We start from the raw sequence: 27,894 nt of genomic DNA on the forward strand, positions 1-27,894 counted from the left end.
CTATGAAATTCATGATTAGATGATATTTCGTACATTTACACAGAATTACTCAGAACTCTCATTTGACATGCACGAGTGATAGACTGTACATAAAGAACCGTAGGGACTCACAGCATTTTCGTGACGTTTATGCCCAATCAAGCAAGACGGTCAAAAAAAAAAACAGGGTAAAGTCTAACCACATACACTGAACAGGGATTTTCTTTCACAATTTTTATACCACAGCTGGGATGATGAGCAGGGGAAAGGGAAACTGATCCTATGTCAGCCTATGATAGAGAGGGAGAAGTCAGAGATCTATCTGTGTGGAAGGCGAGGGGCTGTCTGGAGGACAAAGAGGCTGGGGAAAGGGTTTGTACTTCTCTGGGGCAGGACCCTGAGGGGGCGATGGGATGGGAGTGTCTGGAGAGGCTACAGGAAGACAGGCAGGCACATAGAGTCATTAGTTATTTCATTTTGCTAATGAACATGTTTTTGTGTGGGTTGGGGACAGCAATGATTGTATGTGCAATTGTAAAATGTATCCACTGTGGTCCACAGTACATGTTACATCTACAGCTGCTGCTTTATAGATACAGTTCACATCAATCTTGTGTGGCCATTAGGTGGTGTAATATTGCCAAATGCATTTTTTATTTTTAAATGAAAGCATACAGCATGGCCAATACTCATCAATTCTTGTAAATGTTGCATTGATATATTGATATGATATATTTTTCACATTCAGGATGCCTGTTTATTAGTTTCAGCTAAATTAATGGAAACACATCTGTCACACAGTTTTGTGACATTTCATGAGAAGAGATAAATTATATCAACTTTGCATTGATGTGATTTGTGTGTGTGTGTGTGTGTGTGTGTGTGTGTGTGTGTGTGTGTGTGTGTGTGTGTGTGTGTGTGTGTGTGTGTGTGTGTGTCAGAGGGCTTGTGCTTGTCTGAGGGATTGTGTGATAGTATGCATGTCTGGTACGTGGCTCTTACCTATCAGCGGAGTGTGAGTGACAGGCATGGTGCTGATGACAAGTGTGTGTCCGGTCACAGGGTCCTGGGCCAGCTGGGTGTGTACTGGGTGGTGCAGGTTTGTGGGCTCTGACGTAAGGCCTGAACACATTACACAGATAGTCAGATAGTGTTGTAGTTGTAACCAACTGACAGCAGGTTGTTGTTGTACAGTTACAGCTGATTTTTGTTCTGCATCTCATCTAGATTTTTTTTATTTAATCAGGTGACATTTAAGGGCTAACACGCATAATGAAATCCTCCAAAACAACAGATTTTTTCATGCACATGGTGGCATTTCACCTAACAAGCCCTCATTAGACCAAAAAGAACAATGGGTAGTTGACTTCGCATAATTTTGGGGCAGGGGGGGTTACAATAGTGCAAGAACAATGCCTGTTTTGGGACTTTTAATTAATTGAGTGAGTTGAGTTTAAGAAATGTATGCTGATTTTAGTCAGTCTGTGCCTTCAAAAGCGTATCTACATGTGTGCATGTTTTATACAGTAATTGAGACAGGCCTCCATAACTTCATTTCAAAAGCTGAGAAATCTACATAAGCAGCTCTGGAACATGCTCATGTATCAGTGTCACTCAAATAACCTGTAATTCTTTAATCTTTTTATAAGATGTAGAGAGACATCATGTCATTTCATTTTCTTAATTGTTTGGTTTGGTTGGCTTGTTTGTTGGTTTCAAACTGTGTATATGTATGTTGGCATCATTATGTTTCATCACTTGCACATTCACATTACTAAAAATATCATCTCAGTATTTGAATAGCAGGGTTTTTTTGTTGTTAGTTCCACATTCCTACAGGATGCTGAAAAATAAAACACACACAGCTCTTTCTGTACACGGTCTTCTAAGTCAGGTTGTCATATTCTGGAGTTGTTTTTAGTATGTATGGCGAAGAATGGAAGACATTTTTGGAGATGACTTTTTTCCTTTATTTATGACTTTATTTCCCCTCCTCATCTTGTGCTTGAGTTGTCTGTCATGGCCCTGCCTAGCATATTTTTTGATGCATTCTACCTTTAACTACAGACGTCCTTATTTATACACATTAAGATATGTTTGCAGATGTCACCTAGCAGCATCTCATCTAGCAAGTTGTCTATTTTGGTTTTGCCTAATATATATGTGGATTATACAAAGGTATACCATCTTTCTGCAAAATCCCTAACTTTTTACCCATTTATATATCCAAGAAAACTTTGCTGTATATGTATACTTTTTGTTTTTTACATTGCTTCATACTTATACAGTTCCACACATTTATCACTGAGGAGCTCCACTGGTATACGTTACCCTAAATGCAGATTTACAAGCACAGACATAGACCCGGTCTCACCTCCCAGCAGCATCTCGTGCAGCAGGTTGTCTATCTTGGCCAGGCCACAGAGCTTAATCAGCTGGAGCTGTTCGATCATCTGCCAGGTAATGCTCTGCAGGGTGGGGAGAAGGAGTAACAGCTCACCAAAACGACCCCTGGAGTCATACTGACGATCATTAATGTAGTCCTCCAGACTCATCTGGACCTGCACACACACAAGGCAAAGTCTCAATCAGTGAAAGCAAACTGCTCTTGTCCTTGAAGATGAATGGTATATTATTTGCAATATAAGTGCAAAATAAAATGTATAACAGTGATAATAATGCTGTTTGAAAATCAAGCCTTAAAACTGTTTATAGGAAATTATAATTGAACATGATGGAAAAGAACTGCAGCTCCACACTAAGCTACAAGAGTCAAATGCTCGACCTACCTGCAGACGCATGGCCTTGATCTTTGATGGGTCCCGCAAAGACTTTGCATCTGCACATTGGGAGGCAAAGAGTAGAAATGAGAGGGTGGATTAAGGGTGGGGTGGAATGGAGGAAGGGGTTCAATGACAGGAGGAAAAAAGCAAAAAGATCATGGATGGAATTGAGGATATGAGTAAAACTGATGGAATGATTATGGTCAACCTGGGGCATGAAGGCACGATGAGGGGATTTAGATGGGGGGGCAGGTAACACAAGATGGGGGCAGGGATTGTAGTCACACTAGGCCAAGGAGATAGGAGAGGGATTGGGATCTAGCTTTGAGGGGAAATTTAACCAGATGGATGGGAGTGGTTGGGAAAAGAGGGATCTGGAGAGATATTTTCAGTCTTTAACTATTCATAATGTTTTCTTACTCAGTCTTACCTGACTATCTTTTTTTGTCATGCATTACCCACTTGACAATAAGATATTATGTCCTATACCCTGAATTAATACTTATTTGAAATAATCAGCACATCATAACACGTGCGCTAGACATCATTAACACATATTGGGTGTCATAAGTCTGTGCCAATGTTTTTACCAATGCAAATCTTATCCTAATCTTGCCCAAGTGGTTTCCTCAGCCTAACACAGCTTTTCCCTGTTTCAAAAATTTCCCTGGAAATTTGAATTACACATACATGGAGAAGCACGGGCAGGCTGGATAAAACATGGGTAAACACTCATCTCTATGAATAGTAAACTGGTTACTAGCATTTTTTTGTTTTGTTTTGTTTTGTTTTTTTAATCACCTGGGTCAAAGAAGACAATAGCCTTGAGTGCTGCATACTCATTGTCATCTATTTGAATATCCTGGAAGGGCTGGACCAGCTCTTCCAGCACTCGGTTGGCGACCCGACAGATCTCTGGCTCAGGACTGTTTCTATGGATCACACAGCCATTACCTTCAGAAACAGAGTGCATCAGTTAGTGGTTGTGTTGAGGGTAATTGAAAGGTATATGTAGAGTTTTGTCAGGCCTTATTTATGGGTTCCAGACAAGGTTATGGTGAAGGGGTGTGTCGGGAAGGTCCTCAGACGTATAGAAATGCAAAATCTGTGTGTGGTTGGCAGATATGCCTACGGTATGATGTTGGTACATGCCCCAGTAATGAGTAATGCCCTTTGCTGGAGACACTTTTGAAGTTACAAAGAAACATAAAGCTTTAGTTAATCAGTCTCAGCTAACACAACAGCTGAGCAGTCTTCACACTCCAGTGCTGAACCACCTGAATGCACCACATAGAAACAAGATGCCGCTCTACTTTTACCTAAAAGCAGGAAGTCCTTGAATGGCATTGACCTTTTTGGCAACCCCGAGCAAGAGGTGTTCACCTGCATGAGCCCTGAGCAAGCTCACCTAGAGACAAACACACACACACACACACACACACACACACACACACAGTTTAACGAAGATCACAAACAATGTAACATTGCCTTCCCTTTTGCCCTTCAATACATCACCCAGGGGTCATACTGTATTTGTAGAGTCGTAGACTAAATTAAGCAGTCTCTGTATGCTAATTTACATAACATCTCTAATGTTCTACTTAATCATTGCTTCAATTATTCTATCACCTCTGAGTACATTGTGTTGATTAAGAGGATATTTCTTCTATCCAAACTGAAACTGCTTTGACAGAATTAGCCCTTTGTTAGAGCAGCAAGCTCATCACTCACAGTTCCATCACTTAAGAACAAAGGTGAGATGTAAAAGAAAAAAATGCAATCACATAATCACAGATTGCACCCCATCATGCATCACAGCCCCGTTACCTGATCATCCAGTGGCAGTTCTCCAAAGGTAGGAATATATTTGGCCCATTCCACCAACACCAATAGCTGTTGTCTCATAGAATCACAAACATCCCCAACAGAGGCCGACTTCTGCTCGGATATGTCTGATATTCCAACTGTTGCAGTGATCTGGTGGGAAACATAATGGTTTTCGGGTCACAGTCTGTTGCTTTCCTTGTGCATTTATAACTTGGTTCATGCACATGATGTGGTGACTTATAAAGCTAACATCAGCTCATACACAACCATATATCAGTGGGGAAATTGGAAAATTGGCACCTGTTGGGACATTGATTGTGCTTGGGCCAAAATAGTGATGGGCGGCAAGTCTTGGGAGTCAGGTATGCTTCTCCGGGAGCTGATCCGGTCTCTCTCGTTCTGTACAGCTAAAATGTAACAGACAGCCAAAGTTACTCTGTGTGTGAAACAGAAAAGAGCAATAAAAATGAACAGGGAAGTGACAGCACCTCCTGTAGTTCACTTTTTGTAAAAAATTAACTCATTGTCAAACAAGTAGATGTCCAGTAAACCTGCTAATATTCAAGTCACTTTCCTGCTTTCAAGAATTTGCTGAAGTCGGGGGGGGGGGATTCTGAATGCAAACGATGACAGCAGACGTTAGGGCAGTTAATATTTAGGAAAATAGCATTACAGGCTGGCATCAGCAAGAGGAGTCAAACGTTAACCAGTTGCAACCCAGAACAACATGTTTGAATAACTCATGATTAGGTGTCATAAAACTCTGTGCCAAGGTTATACCCCTCATAAATACACACACACACACACGTACACATACACAAAGTTATCGCATATTTTATGGCTGAGCTGATTTCAGCCATCTTGGAGCAGGTTTCAGATTCTTCAGCCTTTACTTCAGTGCCGCTAGTTTTAAGGCTATATATATACATACTACTGACAATACACTATGAAATTCAGTGTTTGTTTAAAAAAACAAACAAATAACCCCCCAAAAATGTGAATTTTTATTTTGTATCTCTGCATATAAACTTTTAGTGGAGTTTCAAAATGGAGAAAACAAAACGCATGTATGGTCACGAGGTAACAGTTCAGTGCTCTCTACTGTCTCTCTTGTCCAGGGGGCAAGAGGGAGGTTTCCCTACCTTCTTTTTTCATGCCAGCCCTGAAGCATTTGTTGAGTCTGCAGAAACGACACTGGTTCCTCTTATCTTTATCCACAACGCACTGTCTGCTGAATCTGCATATGATAAAAAATACAATGATATAAATAGCTATTTATTACATATAACAGAGCAAGACGTGATGAGATAGTGTACTATAACATAACACAAGTTGAGGTGACACGCCATGACATGATGACTGGCCTGAATAGTAAGTTATCAATAGTTAAGATGCACATGATCATAAAGGTACAAAAGCGTGTTTATGAGCACGTAAGTGTTCATACTGTGTGTCTTATAATTTCCACATATGATGGCATGATTTAAAGTGTGTTGTTTTATGTGTGTGTTTTTGCTGTCTGTACCTGCAGGTGTAGACATGGCTCTTGCGTATGGAGCGTCTGAAGAAGCCTTTACAGCCATCACAGCTGGAGGCTCCATAGTGTTTCCCTGTGGCTTTGTCGCCACAGATGGCACAGTTACTACTGACCCCGTCTGCACCAGGCAGGCTCATCTCTGTCGGCATGCTGTCTGGGGCAAACAAAACCACCCATACAGGTAAATACACATGCATATGCTGCATACATAAGTGCACAGACACAATAAAGTCATAGCATCTTACTATTCTAGTAAATGTATTCTTTGTATATTCCATAGTATAACTGCAGAGGTTTGTTGGGGTTTGTATAACTGCAAAGTCATTTTTGTGGTGTTTGATTTGTACCATACAGAATATGTATCTGCAAAACATAGATCAGGAGAAGGAATAAGTGGCAGTCACCAGGCATTTAAAACATTACACTTGATGTCTTTACTTTTACTGTCATAATCATTGTCACCATTTTCATAATCATCAGGATTGTTATCATGATCAGCTATCAGCTAAAAACATTCATCATTGTACCTACCAAATAGAACACAACATAAGTATAGCATGAACACACACCCACACACACAGATGTCGCTCCCACACCAGTGCCAAGCAGGATGAGTACACCAAGTTTCTGTTCACATGCTGAGGTGGCATCAGAGTATCATTGAGATGGGTGCTTGCTCTTCAATAAAATATCTTTATGACACATGCCTGCAATTCCTGCCTAAACAGCTTTATTAACATTGTGGTTTCATGCTTTTACAACCCCTACCTAGCCCTTTTCTTTCCTTCACGACTGCAGACCACAGACATCTCCACATACAAGCAATCGGCAAGTGGAATTCATTTTCCACAATTAGACAACCAGATACACGCACTACTGACCAACATTGAAAGGTTGTGAGTTTCCCCCTCACTTAATTTAGGCACACGGAGTTTGTTATGTAAAAACAAACCCTTTCTGATTTCCTCTTCTGCAAATAGCAACTAATTTGCCTCCAGCTGGTCTCTCTTCACTTTATCAGTACATATCTAGTCTTGCAAACTTGCACACCTCACCCATTCCGGAGGTAGTAGACCACCCCAAACCATCCTTAAAAGATACATCATGTTAATCAAGAGGCTTTATCAGATTCACAATTCCAAGCTTCTCTCATTTCTTTGTCTATATTAAGCCATTGTGCAGGTACCCTTCATACCGGATGAAGAAGAAGTGTGTGTATGCCGTATCCGTTTTAACTGTCTACTGTCATGCTGTATGTTAGCATGTCCAACATGCATGCTGAAAAACCAGATGTTTTGTGCTTCAATTAATGTTTGTATTTGTTTATACATGGGTTTCTTTGCGTGTGTACGTGTGTGTGTAGGTGACTACATGCACACACACTTACCTCCTCCTCCATAGAGCACCTCTGCATTCTCAAAGCCCAGTGTGCTGTATGATGGGTCCAGGCCTTCGCAGTAGTTGGCTACTTCCATATCTAACAGAGCTTTACTCTGAGCAGCAGGAGGATACTTCATTCCTGTTTCAACTTGGTCTTCGTTTCCTCTTTTCTCTCTTCTTGTCCCAGTTCACTCTAAAGTCTCTCTTTCTCTTTTCCCCTATCTGCTGGTCTCTGCTTCATCTAAGTCTTACAGACATGACAGGGGAGATCCTTGGCATTAAAGAACCATAATCTCATGTGATTGGGCCAGGAATAAGGAGAGGGGAGGAGCTGTGGCTAAGACTTCTCACCTTATTGCACATTACTTATCTGTCCTTCTCCCTCTTATCACATGGATGGATAGATTGTGATGAAGGAGATGTTTCCCCTCTCCCCCTCTGCATCTTTTTTCTACCTGTTTTTTTCTTGTTGTTTTTTTACTATGGTATAGATTTTATCTTATTTTGGAGGCGCGGATCTGCATGGACGACAGGGGGTTTATTCTTACAGGCACATACATTTATGAAAGTGTGTGTGAGCGAATAAGTGAGTGCTCTTACTCGATTATTGAGTTACTCAATAGTCGACTATTGAGTTACTCAATAGTCGAGTAATAGCACCACCACCTCAGCAGAAGATAATCTATAGAGACACAAAGTGAAATGGAAAACACTGATAGCTTCCATTAACTCTTCCATAAACACAGTCCTCGGGTTTAAATCCAACCCTCTGTTGATAAAACTTTATTCTACATGTTTCTAAATTAAGTAAATTGTGTCATATTCAATAATGTAAACATCTCAAATGGCATTAACCTCACTTACTACACTATTGATGTTGTTACCTGCATTTTTATTTAATTAATGGAATATTTAAATTACTCTAGTGTGTAATTTTTAAATAATTTATTTGTTAGGGTTTAATTTTAGATCCTGGATTTATTGCAGTTGCACTGTCATTGTTTTATGAGTTCATATCAGTAAATATAAATATGTCTACTGTATATTTAAAATGAATGAATTCACTGGCCACTTTATTAGGTACACCTTGCTAGTACCGGGTTGGACCCCCTTTTGCCTTTGTGGCATACTTTTGACTGCTGAAATCGAGAACCATCAGAGCAGGCTACATTTTTTCAATCTTCTATTGTCCCATTTTGGTGAGCCTGTGTGAATTGTATCCTCAGTTTCCTGTTCTTAGCTGACAGGAGTGGCGTCTGGTTTGATCTTCTGCTGCTGTTGCCCATCTGCCTCAAAGTTCAACGTATTGTGCGTTTAGAGATGGTATTCTGCATACCTTGGTTGTTACGAGTGGTTATTTGAGTTACTGTTGCCTTTCTGTCATCTCCAACCAGTCTGCCCGTTCTCCTCTGACCTCTGACATCAACAAGGCTTTTTTGTCCACACAACTGCTGCTCACTGGATATTTTCTTTTCAGACCACTCTCTGTAAACCCTAGAGATGGTTATGCGTGAAAAACCCAGTAGATCAGCAGTTTCAGAAATACTCAGACCAGCCTGTCTGGCACCAACAGCCATGACACGTTCAAAATCACTTAAATCCCCTTTCTTCCACATTCTCATGCTCGGTTTGAACGTCAGCAATTTGTCTTGACCATGTCTACATGCCCAAATGCATTGAGTTACTGCCATGTGATTGGCTGATTATCTATTTGTGTTAACAAGCAATTGAAAAGATATACCTTATAAAGTGGCTGGTGAGTATATATGACTATTGGGGAGTACAAGTGACAAGTGTACAGGACCTTTGTCGTCATGGTAACAATAATAAACACTTGGTTAACTTTGTGAAACGGTCACAGTTTGGTTAGGTTTAGGCACCAAAACACTAGTCAGTGAGCTGCCTTCTCTTTCAGGGAAGTAATAATAATAATAATAATAATAATAATAATAATCTTTATTTGTAGAGCACTTTTCAAAAACAAGTTACAAATTGCTTTAACAAGTGTAAAGACAATAATAACCAAAAGACAATAATACAAAAACAATACAAGATAAAAGCAAGAAAACATTGAAAAGACTAAAATACACGTTCAAGATAAATATAAAATAAGTAAAATAGAATAAAATAAACAGGGATAAAATAAAATCAAATAAGATCGGGAAAGGCTCTCCTATAAAAGTATCTTTTAAGAAGGGACTTAAAAGAGTTCACCGACTCAGCCGACCTGATTTCCTCGGGCAGGCTGTTCCAGAGCCTCGGGGCCCTGACAGCAAACGCTCTGTCCCCTTTAGTTTTCAGTCGAGACTCTGGAACAGACAACAGACCTCTGACCGAGGATCTCAAGGTACATACTGGTGTGTATGGGACTAGATCAGAAATATAACAAGGCGAGAGGCAATGAAGAGCTTTAAAAGTAATCAATAAAAATTTAAAGTCAATTCTAAAACATACTGGGAGCCAGTGTGATGAAGCTAAAATAGGGGTGATGTGGTCATATTTCTTTGTTCTGGTTAAAAGCCTGGCAGCTGAGTTCTGGACAGTCTGGAGTCGATCAGTAGATTTTTGGGTTAAACAAGTGAAAAGGCTTTATCCAGGTAAGTGATGTAGTAAACACACTAATTTGCTACCATAAATCAGTTAAAATGTCCCAACCCACACATTTTGCATAGGGAATTTCATTGCACTAAATCTTATTGTGTGGCTTAAAGGGAAGGCTGTAAATGAAGAGATTTGATTCCCTACAGTAAAGAGTGGGCCAGTCAGAAAAGCACCCACAGTGCATGAGAAGGCAATATTTTGTCACTGTAGACACAGTATATCAGCACATACATTATCACAGATTAATTATTGGACATAAAGAGAAAGAGCAAGAGACAAGGGGGACTAGGGGGGTGATAGAGGGATTACATTTTAACCAGGCAGTGAGGTCAGGACGCCTGACTCATCAGGTTTGTAGAGAGCGAGGAAGAATTTACTCTTTTACGATCACATTCATAATCACCTAACACGCAAAAGGACTGACACAGAGCACTGTAGCATGAATGTACTGGATTCAATTTATCATCAGATATATGTAACCATATCTGCATTAAACCAGGTTTAGAAAATATGAACCAGGCTTGAATGTGTGAAGACGTGGACTGCATGTAAGAGGGCAGTCATGTGATATGGTTTACAAAAAGAAATCAAGAGGCTGGAGGCTTTGGAGATAGGTACAATATCAGAAAACCCAATATTCAGAAAAGTGAAAATCATTTTACTCCATAGCTATTGATAGACATGTTCAGAGCTTTAAAAAGGCTGTCTTTAGCCTCACCCTCCACTGCTCAGTGCAAGGACAACTGAGAAATTCAGTCTTTTATTGTCTTATAATGATGAATACCTTTAATCTGGTTTTCCTACTACACTTTGAATGCTTGACAAATCATACCATTGTCCATAAAACTGGAGCTGATCAGCTGTTTATGAAGCTGCTAACTTTGTTCACCACACTAATATCCTGAAAACTGAATTCTGCCATTCTTGGATGCAAACCTGTAGTGTAAGTTTCAAGGAATCTCCAGCCCTTTCTGCTCTTCTCCTGGCAAAAACTTAATGTAGAAGCTCACTGATTTTGAAATTTTATACGTGAATATAATTTTTTAAATTATAAAAAAAAAAAAGTGAATTATACATTGATAGAAATAATAACTTCTCCAGCAGAAAATGAAGCAGGACATGACTGGGAAACTTTGCTTCCACCTAGCAACCAACAGCTCTTTGAAGCCATAAAACCCAGCGCTAAGAGGCTATCTCTGTGTGAACTGGCCATAATGCTGTCGGTTCTATTTAGATTAGGGGTTTTAATAGTCACAGACGATCATCAGCCAGCCAACCGACTCTAGTAAACCACAACTTCCTGATAGCCAGACAACAGGAAAAAAATACATGGTCTGCTACTAAGAGATCACCTTTTATTTTGACAGAACAAACATTAACTGGTTATTTCGGGGGGGGGGGGGGGGTTGCGTCACCATGTTGTTTTTAAGCCACTTCTATGATACTGGATTTGTGCAAATTAATAGAAACATGTGAAGTAAAGAATCATTTGAACAAGTCAACAACACTTCTAACAACAACAGACAGTTTCTTTAAATATTAGAGTTACATGCAGCAACATTTTTCCATAAGCCCATGGTCCCTGAGGGCGTTTAATGAGGGTCATACTCCTTTGTTCTTCTTGCTAATGTCTTAGCATGTTTTTGCACAATTAAGTCCATTACAACAGCACAAACTAATTCCTGTAATATCAATTGACTAATCTCTGACTTAATCTCAACAAAATTTCCTCATTGCAACCTTCACAAAGGTATGGGGTGGGAATGATAATTTCTAATTACAGTGAATTATTGTAATAAATCATTTAACAATCCTAGAGTCAGAGATTATATTAAACACTACGTGCGTGTTATGTACTTTCAGTGGTAGTGCATCAGAGGACAAAAACACAGCACACCAAGCATGACAAAGTGAGCCTATGTTATCTGTTTTCACAAAAAGCTGTCTGTGGACAGAGCGTCGAGAACGCTGTGTCATTAAATACACAAAACAAAATTCCATGAAAGTTCTAGCAGACTTCCACAACCACTTACAGTATATGCAATCCTACAATTCAAAAGTACACCAGCTCTGGTTACGGAAGTATAGCAGGAATTGAAGTGTGTGTCAATGGAGATTGCCACCATATTACCACCAAAATACAAAACCACGTGATTTAGCAGAGCATGTTACCAAACTTCCTTGAGAATCTACTAAAGGTAAGCTTCACTTCCTCCACAACAACAACAACACACCTTATAATTCTTACAGCCAATGTGGATGTTTTGTTTTTCAATGACAACATACTTCACAGAAGGAGTTTGACTTACCTGTCTTTCTTTTTCCGTCTGGGATGTGCATTTATCCAGGTGTATTGTTGTACTCCGGTAGTGAGCAGCCCCTCAGTGTGACATTAGTCTAAGTTCACTAAGAATGGGAATATAGAAAAGGTCTTCGACAACATTAAAAGGGAAGGTTGGAGAGCCGAGCAGCCTATAATTCATGGAGCAACACATTGGATGGCGCCACCATAGCCCTGTCATTAGATCGATTTACTAAACAAACTCAAAGTAGGGTGGGGATGTTAAACAGTAACCCAGCGCTATAAAAACCAAAAGGAAAAGGATCACCAGGTGTGTGTGTGTGTGTGTATGTGTATGTCAGCCAGGGCCTCCAACACCACCTCAGAGGGCAGAAGTTAAGAGATCCAAGAGGTTTGAGGTAATGTTTCACAAAATAATGGTGAAAAAGTAACAATTTATTTCTCATCTCAGCTGTGGAGCTGGACACTCCATCTATGCACAGTACACTGGGGTTAAGTGTTAGCAAATACAGTGAAATGTATTTATTTTTTCATTTCTACTCATGTCTTTCGCATTTAGTCACATTTTGGATGGAAAAAAGAGGGAACCTAAAAATGGCATAATTTCGCATTATGCATTTTGAGCTTGAAGCCTGTGTAGTAGATACAAAGACCAGATGATGGCAAGAGTTCATTCATTTTTGAATCAAAAGCAAAGGTCAGTTTCCAGCCATGTCAAATTTAAGAGGTGCCCCTGCCTCCTGCTTAAGACACATATCACATAACCATCTGACTGTGGACCTTTGTTCTATTGCCCCCCCACCCCACCCCACCCCCCTCAATATTTTGCTTCTCTCTCTGTCTCTCTGCACTTTCAATCAAAAAAAAATCTATCAAACAACAGTAAAAAGCAATACATTTTTAAAAAGAACAACATCTTAATGAGTCACAAAAAATGCAGGTGACACAACAGTAGTAGGATTAATAAAACAAAGCCTGGTATATCTGACAGAACCTGGGAGCTTTGGACTCACCCACCCCACCATTCTTTTCAAGTTAAGTTAGTGGAGATGGTGCATTTTAAAGTTTCCCTTAATCTACCTTAATGCTTGTTTTTATGAGCTTTTGAATAGATGTTATATCCTATTGTCGGCTTTTAGGGAGATGCACATAAGCAATATTCTTATTAGAAACTCCAAATCCAAGGCAAGAAAGAACAGTTAAGTAAAATTAAGTTTCAAAATGAAGCTGACAAAGTCTCTTGACCCCTCTCACACACATCCTAGCAACAGTTTTTTATTTGCAGGTAGCAGGTTCTCCTCCCCAAGAAGGTGAGCATGTCCAGACAGTTAAAAGTGGTCAGACTCAGAAACAGCTCATTGGCATCCTGCAGTTCATTAATGTGTTCTAAGTAATACAGCCGGAACATGTGGTAGGGGATGAAGCAGACCACCATGATGAGGGCAAAGCACAGACTCTTCAGCTGAGCCCCAAAGTCCTGCTGAGAGGTGCATCCTTGGCGATGCTTGCTGTATAAAACCCTTAGGACATTGGCTTGGAGGGCTGTCAGCACAGAGGCCACCACTATGATCACTGTGCTTATGATGTAGTTGAGCACCTTGGTAGCAGATTCTATGTCATTGCCAAAATTGAAGCACTCTGTTGAATTGGTGTTGTTGTTATTTGTGATTTTGCCGTAGGAATAGTAGATTACACAAGGGACCACGACGAGCACCACAATCCACACTACAGCACTGACAAGGAGTGCATGAATACTGCGGAAGGGGGACACCTGCTCAGTTTTGTGGTAGAATGTCATCAGGCGTGTGATTAGGATGATCACATAGAAGATAAAAGACATGTACATGTGGATGTGGATCATGCTGCTGACCATTTTACACCACCCTTGACTCAGGTTCCAATCTTGAGTCGCGTAATAGTAAATCCTGAAGGGCACGGTGAGAAGGAAGATGAAGTGGGAGAAGATGAGGTTAAGTACAGCGATGGAAGTGATCGATGTCGTGCTGGACTTCATGATGTGCACCATCAGGCTCAGGCTGATGGTGCCCGTGACCAGAACCACAGAGTAGATGGCCAGTAGGGCTGGGTAGTACTCCGTAGTTTTGTTGTCTGGCAGTGGCTCTGAGTTTTTCGTGGAGACCAGGCTATGGTTTTCCATCTTAAATAGAGAATGAAAGGGGGGAAGAGAGTAGGGTGCACATATGACACAGAGAGAAAAGGGGAGAAATGGACACAGGAAATTGAAGAATTAGAGACAGTGATGGTGGAATAGATCAGGAAAGGATTTATTTTTTTTCAATGTTTCCCCCTGTGAAAGCCTTTATGGGGGTATTTTTCCATATCAAATCAAAGGTCTAAAGATAGAGGCTATCATATGCTATAAAGATTGTAAAATTGGTGGGCACTGCAACCAAGTAAAATTAACTACACTTGACTATTAAAAACAGGAGTAACAGAAACAAAGAAAAACAGAGAAACGGAAATTCATGCCAGTAAAAACAGGCTAATTCAACAACGCACAACAACACTTTACATTTACATATTTATGATACTTTCTAATATTATGTTGCTCATATTTGTTCACATAATCCAGATCAAAACAAGAATATAATTTTAGTCTGACATGCTGTCTTGCAAGCCTTCCTGTGGTTACAAGTTTACAAATTTGTTTAACAGCACAGAACAGGACTAAAATAAACTAAACAAGCTAAAATGAAAGATTCCACTGTTTAAATCTTACAAAGTTTAGAAATAAATATATTGTTCACCGTTTAGTTGTTACCAAGAGAACAATGCTGCAATGGAACCTGCATCACGAATTAATACATAAAGTCAAAACCAGTAGCCTTACGTACCTTTTGATTCCAAGAAGAATTTGCTGCAGAGTGCTCTCGTGTGTGAAATGAAGGCATTAACTGATGTATATGTCCTCTATTTTACACCACATTATCTCCATCAAACAAAAGTATTGTTTTCACAATGTGACAGCGAGCATGGGGAAAGCTCTATGTCTGAGAAAACAATGTGTGTGACTCTCCGTTTCTGCTCAGAGGCATGTGCGCATTTGCTTCTGTGTGTGTGGTGTGTAGGTGTGTGTGTGTGCGAATTTGTGCCAATTTTCAGTGGAAGTTAAGGTTATAAAAATATACTGTGTCTGATGTCAGTAACCACTGTCGAGTTTTGCATATTGTGTGTGTGCGTGTGTGTTTGTGTTTGTGCAAATGTGCTCTGTCAGAAACAGGAGGTGATTGCACAGACATGTCAGCACAACCACAAAACTGGTTGCTTCCTCCTTATGGTCACCCCCCCCCCTATAAACGGCTGCTTGAACCTGCTCACTTAAATACAAACTATTAGAATATGATGGTGCCATACACAGTGTAACTGCCTTATAGAATTGTTCATTAGGGGATTAGAGGAAAGTGAAATTCAAGATGTTTGGTGCCTATGTGCACAGTATAGTATGTCTTTAAGCTTTGGTTTTCCATTAAAGATGAACTTTTACATCGATCCCATGATATTACCAGTTGAGTAAACAGCATAATGATGTAGAATTTGCCTCAGATCTAAAAACAAATACTTCAACATGCAGAGTACTGTTTAGGCGGAAGAAGCATGTCTAAGTTTACCATAGATTAGATAGAGGAAGATGCACTGCTAGCACCTACAGCTTATTCTATTTTATTTACGTAAATAACTAGGTTCCTTTAACTATTTATATCTCGTGTCATGTGAGTTGTGTGGATCTTATTCAACTAAGCTTAATCACTTTGTATTCCAAGAAAGCATAAATCTTCATCAGTTTAACTGTCACTTTTAACATTTCTCTCTCTCTCTCTCTCTCTCTCTCTCTATATATATATATATATATATATATAAAACAAAAATCAATAATATTCTGCATGAGACATGTTTTGTCTTGTGTTGAGCTGCATCTCACATCTCAGATGCCATTCAAATATGACTTAAATTATACTCATGCATTTAAAGTAGACTACTACTGTACATTACACTGGCTAGTCTAAGTATTGGCTAATTCAAAAAAAGAGAAGTGACAGAGGAAGTGGTGATGATAGCTGTGATCTTGACTTAACTGTTGATTTACTATTTCAAGCACTGTTGTAGGGTGTATATACTCCAGGTAGAGCTTAAGTGAAGGGACGTTGCTGACCCTTGAGCCGGCAATGGAGCAGAAAATGTATAATGTAATTTAAATAAACATATTTATTGCCATTTTCAGCATTCACAGTAATGTCCTATGGGTTGATCTCTTGGGAAAGCAATGTCACATCAGAAGAAGTTTTTTTTGTTGTTCTCTTTGCTTGGAAAAAACATACTAACCACAGGGGTTTTGCAGCACATCTCTACATTCCTAGTTACAGTCATTTACTAAAGAGTATCTAAATGCCGTCCTGGGGCTGGGCGGGGTTGTCGCTGTCGCTAGAGGGGCTCTTCCTATAAGCCCTGGGCTGGAGGGGCCTGGCGTCCTCCTGCTTAGGGGGGTGGGGGACGGGACTGAATGATGGGGCCAGTCAGGAATCTAGACCCAGTGGGGAGGACCATTCTAGCCTCCCTATGACTTCCTTCACCTTCCCCCCTTTGGTCATGTCTCACTACATACACCCTTAGGACTCTGGGGGGCGGGCAGGCTGCAGGTTAGAGATAGTAGAGATAGTGCGGATCGATCCTAAAGTATCGATATTTCTGATACCAACATTTCCTGCTATAGGATCGATACTCATATAAAAGGATCGATATCTAAACTCAGCAATTTGGAGTGAGTGTGTGTTTTATCTTACTGTCACCAGGATGGTCTAACTACTCAGTTGATAGGAACTACTTGTCCTTATGCCTGTCAAAGTCATGCTTGCGCTAAGGCTCTTTCAGGGAGCTTCTCTGAAGTGAGCCGCTGCAGCCCTTTACATTTCCCGCGATTGAATACTGAATATGGCCGACTGTAAAAGCAGTCACGTCTGGCTGCATTTTAGCTGTGAAGGTAATAATGTTGCTCTGTGTGATGTATGTGCAAAGACAGTGAAATACTTTGGCAACACTGCAAACTTCGCTAAACATCTCATTCTTTAATTATAATAAAATATCCTGCTCAGAACTGCCGCTTCATAACATCATCAAATTATTTCAAAATAATATGATGCTTCCAGTTTGCCGAAGAGGGTGACAGATGATGTTTGTCATCAGATGATGTTTAAAGATAAACAATTTGATAATAAATCAATAAATTGGCTTAATTTCACCATAGATGTCTTCACAACAATGTGGGATGGGAAGCTCCACTACCTGACAGTTGTGGGGTACCTGTGTAACAACTACCCTCCAATTTTAACTGCACCTTAGTTACCACACACCTTATCTTTACTCCACCACACAACACTTCACAATCCATGACATGCATCCAACACAAAACAATACATTTGCGCGGGCAGCCTAAATGTTTCCGGTATTTGCGGGTGCGACGGGCATTGGGTATCGCAGTGCTCGGGCAGTGCGCGCCGTAGTCGGTCCGGGCGCTGCTCTTCCGCGTGTACGCCTCTTGGGTTCCGTCGGCGTTGCGTTGTCATGTGGTGCATTCCATTTACAGACAGACTACACTCACTAACTACATTCTTTAACAGGCTTATGCGCACACACATGTACACACATTCACCCACAGGCACACAGACACACACAGTCTCACACACAGACACAAACAAATTTAGGTTGTCTCTGGTACTTCCTGATGCTTTTCTTTCAGTTACTTATTTAAATTAATTGTTATTATTCCAGCTCTCAAGGCTGTGCTGTCTGTGCGATGTTTCTGCTCCCCCATCTCCATGTCTGCCCCCCTGTCCGGCCGGTGACAAATCAATACATAATTAAATAAATAATAAAACAGACAAAGGAGTATATTAATACTCTCTTGTTAAAGTAAAATCTATCTGGCACAATATGGTTTCCAGCTCATCATACTCTATACCAGGCTGCTGGGCAGGACAGGTTGAAAAATAAAAAAAATAAAAGAGTATCTAAATGCAAGTGCACCTGGACTGCAATGGTTTAAGGACATTCAGGGAATTCTCTTTTACTTTCCCACCTACATTTTTTAAGCATGGCTACAGTTACCATGATGTACAAACACAATTATACTGGCACCTGTTTAATTATGTTAATGGTTGTACAACACAAAGGTCCCCATTTTCATTCCACTTCTTCCATTTTATTAGCACATAATTCACAATGAATCAAAATAGCATCCCTTTTCCCTCTAAATATGGATTCTTTTTAGGCAGCTCAACAGGAAATAGAGTTACATACTACAGACTAGAGTCATCAAGTTACCACTCTTTGGTGGATCATAAATCAGCACCCTTGGCAAAGGCATAATTCACAGTTAAACATTCAAAGTGGCCTTAGTCAATTCATCAATGATTAATGCATAAAAAAATGTGACTGAAACAAGAGACTGAGTATACAAAAGAATACAGTGTAAACAGTACTGTGCAAACGTCTTAGGCCACTCTGGAAACCATTTATTTAAGCAATATTATTGAAGGGGTCTTGATTACTTTCAAAGTATTTATTACTTAAAAATCACATGACGACACAGAGGTAAAAATAAACAAAAAAATTATACAAGGACAACAACAACTGTTTAGAGGAACTGTGTATTTTCTACTTAGAATGTAAACCTGAAGTAATTCTCCATGGTAGCATGTGATTAATAAGGACATATAACTATGCACAGTACTACACTGTATATTGAGTCCAAAAACAATATCACATATCTCATGAACTCCAGACTAATAAGACAAACACTAAATAAAACATTTTTAAAAAATAAATAAATACTAAACATTTGGTTGATCTAGTATGTGTGCATGCACATGCACACACAAACACATGTTTATTTAGGGGAAGTGCATCTTAAATCTCCTCCACAGGATGAGTCTTCGTGAGGTAAAGATATGTGTAACTACACTGAGCAACATCAGAAAGATGGTCATCGACATCACTATCACATAATGACTAATGCTGCAAGAGACAAAAAAAACAAAACATGTTTAACATGTTCATGTGTAAGTCCGAGCATCACAGATGCCATTAAATGAGTGTCTAAAAGAAGCCACAAAGAAGTAGGAGGGACAGTGTAGTTAATTAATTAAATAATTAAGACATACAAACATTGTATCTCCAAGTTAAATTACCTTGTGCCAATGTCCAGCCAGCTGCCATAGTCCTGCACCAGGAAGAAAAAGTGCTGAGGAGAGGAAAAGGGAGTTAAAAATGTATTGTGCAAGGTTCACATCGAGTCAACTTAACAGGAAAAGGTAAGAGAAAAATCCTTTGAGAAAAATCACAGTCACAGTGCATCTTTAACCCAATATTCAACCAGAACCTCTGTAACTCACAGGAAATGCCTTACCAGAGCCATCAAGTCGGAGATGACCAGGACAATGAGGAATAAACTGGAAAATTAGAATAACAGACAAAAGAGATTGGACAGTAGATTGACACTCATCACATACAACGAGACTGCCACACACAGAAAAGAAAGAAAGACATTATGTGTCTAAATAGCACATGGTTGTTGGCAGGTGAGGCACACACAGACCTGACACCAGACCTGTGGTAGATGGGTTACCTTCTTGACGAGAGCTGTGTTGCAACTTGGATGGTCTCGAATGTACACATTACTATAATGAATGGGATGATAACCTGGAAGAACAAAAGGACAAGTGAATGACAATGTAGAGAATTTGCGCTCAACATTGCACTAAAAAGGCCAGCTGGTGGAACGGACATGGTTGCAGAGAGTCAATATAAGACAACACATGAGAAACAGGTTAAAACATATTTGTATTATTACTCATATTTCCCAGACAGATGTATCATTTGACTATTAAGACTAGTCATAATCTGCAAGATTACTTTCCTTTTTCGGAAACAGATTTCTAGAACTGAAAGAAAGGTCGGAGAGGGAAACATGCAGATACATGGCGTATACCATAAAAAGAAAGTGTTTCAAATACGGTACCTTCCACATCATCAACCCTCCCATGATGAAGGGGTTGAAGACCGTGAGGAAACAATAAACAGATGCTGGGTCAAAACTGTGAAAAGGAGAAAGAAGCAGAGGAGCGGAGGAAGTGACGGTTGAGAAATTAACAGTATGTAACAGTATGTGGTACAATGGCATACATGACTTAAGAGACAAGCTGGTCTAGACAATGCAAATAAAGTACATGGTAATTCTTCACAGATCACTTGTTTTGTTCTTGTATTCAAATGATAGTTTGCTAATAATTAAAAAAAACCATATAGATCAGTGAGACTCAAACCAGACATTTACATCACTCAAGCAGAACCTTGTATAGCCACATACCCCCTCCTTCGTACAAACACAAGTTCCTGCCATTCACTCACCCACACACAGTATATATATTGTGTGTCGAAGTGCACATACCTGTTAATGGAAGCAATGTTCCCTGTGCCGAAGAAAGCTGTTATTATAAAAAATACCTAAAGAAGATGTACAGTCAAGGAAAGAGTGAAGCAACGTTATACTGATCAGTTCATTATTTATAATTATACACTTCAAACTAGCCATTTCATCTTAAACTTAAAAAAATTGGATATGCTGTAATTTGGCCTGAACAAATAAATCAGTGCCAGTTGGGTATATGCAGGCAGTCTCGTGTGGCGCACACTCTAACGCGGATACAAAAAAATATGATCTTCTGATGTCATCCAGCTTGAGTTGTCGGATCTTGGTGATGTCGATTTTTGCAGAGAAATCAATAGTGGAGAGCTGAAAGAAACACATGATAATGATCGTCAGTACTGAGACATTATGTACATTACTAAATCACACTTCACAGATTATGTGAATTATGTTATCGTGAGTAGGGATTTAGTACTTAGTGTAGTGAATAGCAGACACATTTTAACACCAGAACACCTCAGAACAGATAAGTACAGGCTCCAGAAGATATATTTATATAACAAAGTACACAAATGTGTGAAAATATGCCTATAAAAGATCAAATATTGACTGTTTTCCGTTAAAAACAAAATGTGTGATCGAAATTTGATACAAGCCCACAGTGCAATAAATACACAGACCTCTGACTATTCAAATTTGCATCTCTTTTTGTCATGCAGTCTACCCTGCTCCACCGAATCTAAGATTGGAAATATGGTTCTACAGTCCCTGACAAAAGTCTTGTCGCTTATCTATTTTGTAGAAACACCTGCTATTAACCTGACTTTTAATTAATCAATTGGTGTTAGAAATAGCTCATATGAAAAGCTAAAACCCTCCCAAATGATGTTTAATGCACTGAAATAAATTAGTTTCACTGAAAAAAGATTTATCATTTAAACAAGACGGAAAGGTCAAATTTTGGCAAGACAAAAGTTTTGTCGCCTATACAGAAATTGAACAAATTTACTACAAATACAAAAATATGTCAGCAAATTAAGTAGTGGTGCCGTGAGATCCAAATTTAATATCTTGTATGACTTCCATGAGCTTGAAGGACTGCATCCATGCGGTTTGGCAAGGATGCATATAATTTATTGATGAAGTCATCAGGAATAGCAAAGAAAGCAGTCTTGCATGCCTCCCAGAGTCCATCAATATTCTTTGGTTTCGTCTTCCATGCTTCCTCTTTCATCCTACCCCACATATGCTCAATGATGTTCATGTCTGGTGACTGGGCTGGCCAATCCTGCAGCATCTTGATCTTCTTCGCCTTGAGGAACTTTGATGTGGAGATAGAAGTATGCGATGGAGCACCATCCTGCTGCAGAATTTGGCATCTTTTATGGTTGGGAATATAAGAGGTAGCTAACTTCACTGTTTTCTGGGTGAATCTCAGATCCATGCGGGCTCCAGTAGGTCTCCTGCAACATTTGAGGCGACTGTGGTGTAATTCAACAGAAAATTCATCTGAAAAATCCACCTTCTTCCACTTTTCCAGCGTCCATCCTTTTAGCAGGCTGTGGGCCTTGGCAAATGTATCATCAAATATCCTCTGTACTTGAGGCTGAGACACATTGAAGGTGTCTGCCACATCAGCAGTGGATCTGGTCTTCAGCCTCTTGATAATCAAAACTTTAGTCTCAGGGTGAATCTTAGGCATGTTTGCAGAGGTCTAGTTGCTGTTGATGTGAAGGTCTAGTGTACTGGGGTTGTTTTTATACACACCTGAGACCTAATTGATCCATTATTAGTCACAGGTGAAGCTCATATGACAAGGCGACAACACTTATGTCTTTGCAAAAACTGACTCAATGGGCTTTACCAAGCTGTGAATCTTAGAATACTTTTTGACAGTTTCGTTTTGCACTGAAACATTATTACAAAAGCTGTTGGGATTAAAATGAGCCATTTCTTGTAAAAAAAATCTTGATTAGAAATATATTTCAGCAGCACTTCAGGTCAATTTGTACACAAGCGACAAGACTTTTGTCAGAGACTGTACCTCTTGTCTGCCAGAGACACCCTGAGCGTGCATAGCTTCCTGTTCAATGTTGATCCACACAAACATCAACCAAGATAACACAGGGGGGAACAAGGCCTCTGACCTGGGTGAGAGAAAACATACACATTAGAAAATGTGTCATTTTGCAGCTTTGCTGTGGTGATAAAGCTCTACACATAACTTAACATGTTAGTGCAGCTGCATGGGGTGAGTGTGTGTGTGTGTGTGTGTGTGTAATATTTTGTCTTACCCAGTGCTGAGCAGCAGGTATGTGGCTGTGAGAGAGAGAAATATGCTGAGGAGTCGGTGGAAAAGGCGTGTAGAGCTCAGCAATGGAACCAGCATAGACGAAGCTGATAAAAGAGAAGACATAGGAGACGTGAATATTAATTAACAGGTATGTGCACTTTGACACACAATATATATACTGTGTGTGGGTGAGTGAATGGCAGGAAGTTGTGTTTGTACGAAGGAGGGGGTATGTGGCTATATTTTTCTAAAGTAAGTTAACGATATGGGTTATACTTAAATAATTAGATTTACAACATATCCTAAATATCTGATCAACATTTTAAAAAATTAACATCAATGATTCATACATATTATTATAATCTCCAAAGGAAATTATAGGTGTTGAACATAGACAGTTCCCAAGTATCTTGTGCTCACTTACACATCCACCTACCTAATGTGGCCCAGCTGATGATTTGATTAAGAAGTGGCAGACCCTGTTTCTGCTGTAGGCTGGAGTGCGTGAGGGATGGCACGTACGCACACACCGCCACATGAAGCATCTGTCGAGTTTGACAGGTCATAATTTATCTTTAGAAAACGCAGTGGCACAAAACACAATCACAAATACACGTGGCGTGAGCTGTTACCTGGGCGACAAACTGCTGTCGGTCACTAATGTGCAGTGCTGTTCTCTGCCGTGATGACCAGAGGTAACAGGCTGAAGTGAAGAGAGTGAGTAGACCTGCACAGGTACTAAGCGAACAAACATCATATGTTACCATATTATTATAGACATGTTCATGGCATACGGCTGACTTCTTGACTTGAGTTTTTTTTATTTGATTTGATTTATTAGACAGTAACAAAAATAAATGCATAACAAGATGCCATCACAGTGACATTATACACACATATATACAGTTGAGTAAAGATACTGCTGTTAATGAGCAGTTTATTTGAATGAGATCCTCTGTCTCTGTCTTTCACAAAACTGTCTCACAAGGCTTTTTTCATCATCCTGAGGTTGTTTACAGCATTGTGAGGCTTTTTGACTAGTTAGTTAGAAAGGGGAACTACACTAATTTAATTTAAAGATGACAAAATAAGTACTGAAGTTGCTGACTTACACGTGTGATCATTTTTGTCTTTTGTGCTGCAAAACAGTGCAACACGCATTCATTTGCCACATTTTGATAAACATATATTAACAGCGGGAAAATATTTGTAATAACAAGCTATTGTGATATTTATTTCAACCATTAGTACTCTTCCCTAAATCATTTCTAGCAAAAAAATTTCACCACTCTGAGATGACCTTTAAGATATCCTAATTATAGTAATTTACTTGTCACTGACTTTATGATAAATGTAAGCAAATAGAGGAAACACTCACACCAGATGTATGTTAGGCTCTCTACCCACAACAGGCATCAGGGGGAAAGCAGCCAAACACAGACAGCCTAGAAACCAGCTCAATGATCGGAACTGCACAGGAACAGAGAGTTCATGTAGTTAAATACTGTACGTGAAATGATAATTTAACAAGCTACGTATTTATCTGACAGTAGACTAATGACAAAGAAGTCCAAAGGGAAGTCAAAATACAAGCTAGAACTACACAAAAACATCCTAGATTTGCTTGTGGAAAAAAACGCAATTAGGGTTAAATATGTGTACTTCTTCCACAACAAACCACTTTGTTCGATTCATTTTTGTGCACCAATATTTAATATAATCACTTTCTTTATATCGTTGTAGTGAGCAAAGAAATAAAAGATAAATCTATCAGGACAAAGGACTCTATGCAGCATAGAATATGTGATATGTCAAATCATATAGTAACATTTGGTTATGGAAATCTAAGGAGAACGAAATAGGGTTAATCATTGATCAAACTATACATGTTTGTTTATTCATCAGAATACTTATATAATAAGCAAAATATATATAAAAGAAAAAAGTTATAGAATAGATAGAATATATGTCTTGTCTATCTATTAGCTTATTCCTATTTCCACTTGGTAGCTAAACATCCATCAGTCAAGCCTTCTGTGAGCAGGACATTTTCCTACTGTGTTTACTCTGCCTTGGTTGGAAAGTCCACCTGGATTTTCCAAACTTCCTCGACACATCATTTTACCAAAACCTGCAAGGTGCAGAACACCCAGTATTCAAATATCATGACCTTTCCTGGTGTACTGTGAGTGCAGGAGTGATGATCCGATAAACTGTTACCTTGGCCTTGCCAAAAAGTCCCGACAGCAAGGGCCAGAGAGAGAGGACTGCCAGGCCCACAGTCAGCATGGTGCGATGGAAGAAACTCACCACCTGGGGGCAGCAAGGGAAACTATCATCCATTGTACACAGTGAGCTCATAATGTCAGCATGTCAGCTCAAGGCTTATAAGTCAAGCTGTATCATTGTACTGAAGCAAAAATGTCCCTCTAACTTTACATTAGAAGACATTAAAGGCACCTACCAGTAGCTCGATCCCGAACGTCACCAGCACAAAATAGCCAAAACATTTCCACAGTGGCAGAGAAGGAGCTGAGCGAACCAAATCTGTTAGAGTTCCAGATCTAAAATGGAACATTAATGAGATTATTTTCCCTGCGATAAAAGGGTGAAAAAGAAAGAAAACCGCCCTTTTATCCATTTACAGAGGAGAAACATCAATGGATACTACACCACTTCAAATGGTCTAATTAAAACCTTACTGCAGCTGTGCCAGACGTGCATAGACAAGTCTGTGTGAGGTTAATTACATGCGATGAAAAACTGTTATATTTATTATTTGTTGAGATCTCCATTGATGTGTAGTGATATTTGCTGACATCGTGTGTCTGTGTGTGGTGTTTGCTCCAGCACACTCTGAGAACAGCATACAGGAACTACGCTCATTTGTTTGATGAGACTGTGATGTCTGTGTGCAGGTGTGTTTCAGGCAATTTTATTTTCTCAAATGTGTGTGTTACTCACTCTTTAAGGACAGAGTACCACACAGGGACAGGCAGCAGACAGTAAATATAGTACGTAACAGGGCTTCTTTGGATAAGCAAGAACACAGTGATCATCAGTGTCGCACACATACACATCCTTCCCAGGGTATGGCCGGGAATCTGCGCGCACACACACACACACACACACACACACAAATGCAACTTAACATAAGAGTCATTTCATAAAGTTGTTTTGGTGGAAGGAGTCTTTAGAGGCAAAGAAAGGGGGATTATAATATATGCTCTGACCTGTTTCAGGAGACTGGGACGTCTGTTGAGGCTGGCATGAGTCTTCAGTATGACTAAGACAACATAGGAGGTCCAGCCTACAAATCCCATCACCACACTGCAACCCAGGAAGAACCGGTCATAGGTGTGGTAGTAGACCAGGCCCTCCAGAGCATGGGATATCAGAGACTGGCACAAAGAGATCTGACACGAGACAAACAGGAAATGAAAGAAAGTGCTTTAGCAATAGCAAACATGTCATGGAGAAAGTGGAAAGAAGGTTAATCAACAAGGAATGTAAAGAAACAAAGAAATGAGAAACTTGGAAGGAAAATTATCATTCAAACCCCAAAAAGGCAGAGACGCTGTATGTTAGTTACCACTGCAACATCAGCTGCCACAACATACTTCATCAACGTACCTTTAGTGCTAATGTGAACACCACGTTTGTGGATTTAAGTACCCAGAATAAATCACAAATTTGACTTTATTTCACTTGTACAATGTCAATTTACATATATAAGCTGCAGACTACATTTTTCCAACTACTCACTGCATCTTCATATTTCTCCAGCTGAATCAGTATTCTGGCCTGGTGGATGAATTCTGCTTGTTTTGACTCAGTCAGTAGTCTGGGAAAACAGTGAGACAAACCACTGAAGACAGAGTCCGTGAAATTGCATATAAATGGGGGTCTTGAATATGTTGACCAAATAAAATGCACTTAATTTCTACAAACCACAATATTATAAACAATGCATTGCCCTGCTTAATCTTTTGCATAGGCCAGTAACAGAAAATGTGAGCAGTTGCCACCAGGTTAATGCTCTTTGTTACTTTGTACATGACATGAATTCAGCATAACGTTATGCCTTGGTAAAAATGTGTTGTTGTTGTTTTTTTAACTGAACACATAGCAATGAAAAACCCATGATATTAATTCACTTCACATTTATTAACGCACTAATTGTACTTACTGGTATGGGGTGAAGAGAAAAGACAAGGTTGTCTCCTTTTTCTGGTTCATTTTCATCTACAGAAAGACATAAAACTTGTTTTATGAAACTGAATTACTGTATTACAAGACGTGCAATAATAGGGTTTCGACAACTTCAAACCTAAAAATGGTGTGTTGTTTAAAGCTATCATTTTAAAGTGTTTTTGTTATAAATCAAATATAAATTACTGGAGATATCTATAAATACCAACATATTAACATTTCAAGTCATAATATTGTTACTAACTTATTCAACAAAGTCGTGACAAGTGATTGTTTTACTGACCCTCGTAACATACTAATGATATGCATGTCAGTAACTGCTGAGCTGAATGCTCCCATACCTTGAACTGCTCTAGTACTTGCATAGCATTAGTGTACATGCTCTCTGCCTTGAACTGGTCACTGTTGTTAAGGTAGAGAAGCGGTAAAACACCCTGAGGAGACAAAAACACACATAAAGATGAACATCTGTGGACACATAATTTCTACTAAATACCTGATTGTCACAGCCACGAATGATTTTTCAAAGGTACACTCCTA

At 39.5% G+C, this 27,894-nt stretch overlaps 3 protein-coding genes and 1 long non-coding RNA gene across 6 annotated transcripts in view; 1 reads left to right on the forward strand and 3 right to left on the reverse strand.

The window, feature by feature from the left end:
• hnf4g (hepatocyte nuclear factor 4, gamma) lies at positions 1 to 12,693 on the reverse strand. Its single transcript, XM_038726247.1, is given in 12 exon segments — positions 1 to 411; positions 982 to 1,101; positions 2,354 to 2,540; positions 2,769 to 2,818; positions 3,564 to 3,716; positions 4,082 to 4,118; positions 4,120 to 4,170; positions 4,590 to 4,739; positions 4,890 to 4,996; positions 5,732 to 5,826; positions 6,115 to 6,280; positions 12,417 to 12,693. Coding segments are annotated over 12 exon segments (1,269 nt in total). The 5' UTR covers positions 12,448 to 12,693; the 3' UTR covers positions 1 to 289.
• On the forward strand, positions 12,173 to 26,844 carry LOC119908524. Its single transcript, XR_005445303.1, has 2 exons — positions 12,173 to 12,305; positions 26,385 to 26,844. It is a non-coding gene; the product is annotated as an uncharacterized LOC119908524 (long non-coding RNA).
• Positions 12,824 to 16,242, reverse strand: LOC119908518 (probable G-protein coupled receptor 141). The gene is made up of 2 exons (XM_038726261.1): positions 15,265 to 16,242; positions 12,824 to 14,567 (listed from the first exon to the last, which is right to left on the reverse strand). The coding sequence occupies exons 1-2, from the start codon at positions 15,319 to 15,321 to the stop codon at positions 13,671 to 13,673; spliced, it is 954 nt and encodes a 317-aa protein (XP_038582189.1). The 5' UTR covers positions 15,322 to 16,242; the 3' UTR covers positions 12,824 to 13,670.
• Positions 18,602 to 27,894, reverse strand: part of pign (phosphatidylinositol glycan anchor biosynthesis, class N) — a 12,930-nt gene continuing 3,637 nt past the window's right edge. For all 3 annotated transcript variants that reach the window (XM_038726234.1, XM_038726226.1, XM_038726216.1), the window contains exons 11-29: positions 27,696 to 27,788; positions 27,332 to 27,387; positions 26,908 to 26,986; positions 26,376 to 26,558; positions 26,107 to 26,246; positions 25,607 to 25,706; positions 25,363 to 25,455; positions 24,521 to 24,612; positions 23,775 to 23,880; positions 23,579 to 23,687; positions 23,144 to 23,246; positions 22,894 to 22,996; positions 21,129 to 21,215; positions 20,871 to 20,926; positions 20,442 to 20,517; positions 20,049 to 20,122; positions 19,830 to 19,872; positions 19,612 to 19,664; positions 18,602 to 19,438 (exon numbers count right to left, since the gene is read on the reverse strand). In XM_038726234.1, the coding sequence (XP_038582162.1) occupies positions 19,315 to 19,438; positions 19,612 to 19,664; positions 19,830 to 19,872; positions 20,049 to 20,122; positions 20,442 to 20,517; positions 20,871 to 20,926; positions 21,129 to 21,215; positions 22,894 to 22,996; positions 23,144 to 23,246; positions 23,579 to 23,687; positions 23,775 to 23,880; positions 24,521 to 24,612; positions 25,363 to 25,455; positions 25,607 to 25,706; positions 26,107 to 26,246; positions 26,376 to 26,558; positions 26,908 to 26,986; positions 27,332 to 27,387; positions 27,696 to 27,788 (1,770 nt within the window). In that variant the 3' untranslated portion in view covers positions 18,602 to 19,314. The remainder of the gene's footprint in view (positions 19,439 to 19,611; positions 19,665 to 19,829; positions 19,873 to 20,048; positions 20,123 to 20,441; positions 20,518 to 20,870; positions 20,927 to 21,128; positions 21,216 to 22,893; positions 22,997 to 23,143; positions 23,247 to 23,578; positions 23,688 to 23,774; positions 23,881 to 24,520; positions 24,613 to 25,362; positions 25,456 to 25,606; positions 25,707 to 26,106; positions 26,247 to 26,375; positions 26,559 to 26,907; positions 26,987 to 27,331; positions 27,388 to 27,695; positions 27,789 to 27,894) is intronic.

Source organism: Micropterus salmoides, unplaced genomic scaffold, assembly GCF_014851395.1.
Source record: "Micropterus salmoides isolate LMB-PRFRI ecotype aquatic unplaced genomic scaffold, ASM1485139v1 Ms_hic_scaffold_1, whole genome shotgun sequence".
In the NCBI taxonomy this organism is placed as follows: domain Eukaryota; kingdom Metazoa; phylum Chordata; class Actinopteri; order Centrarchiformes; family Centrarchidae; genus Micropterus; species Micropterus salmoides.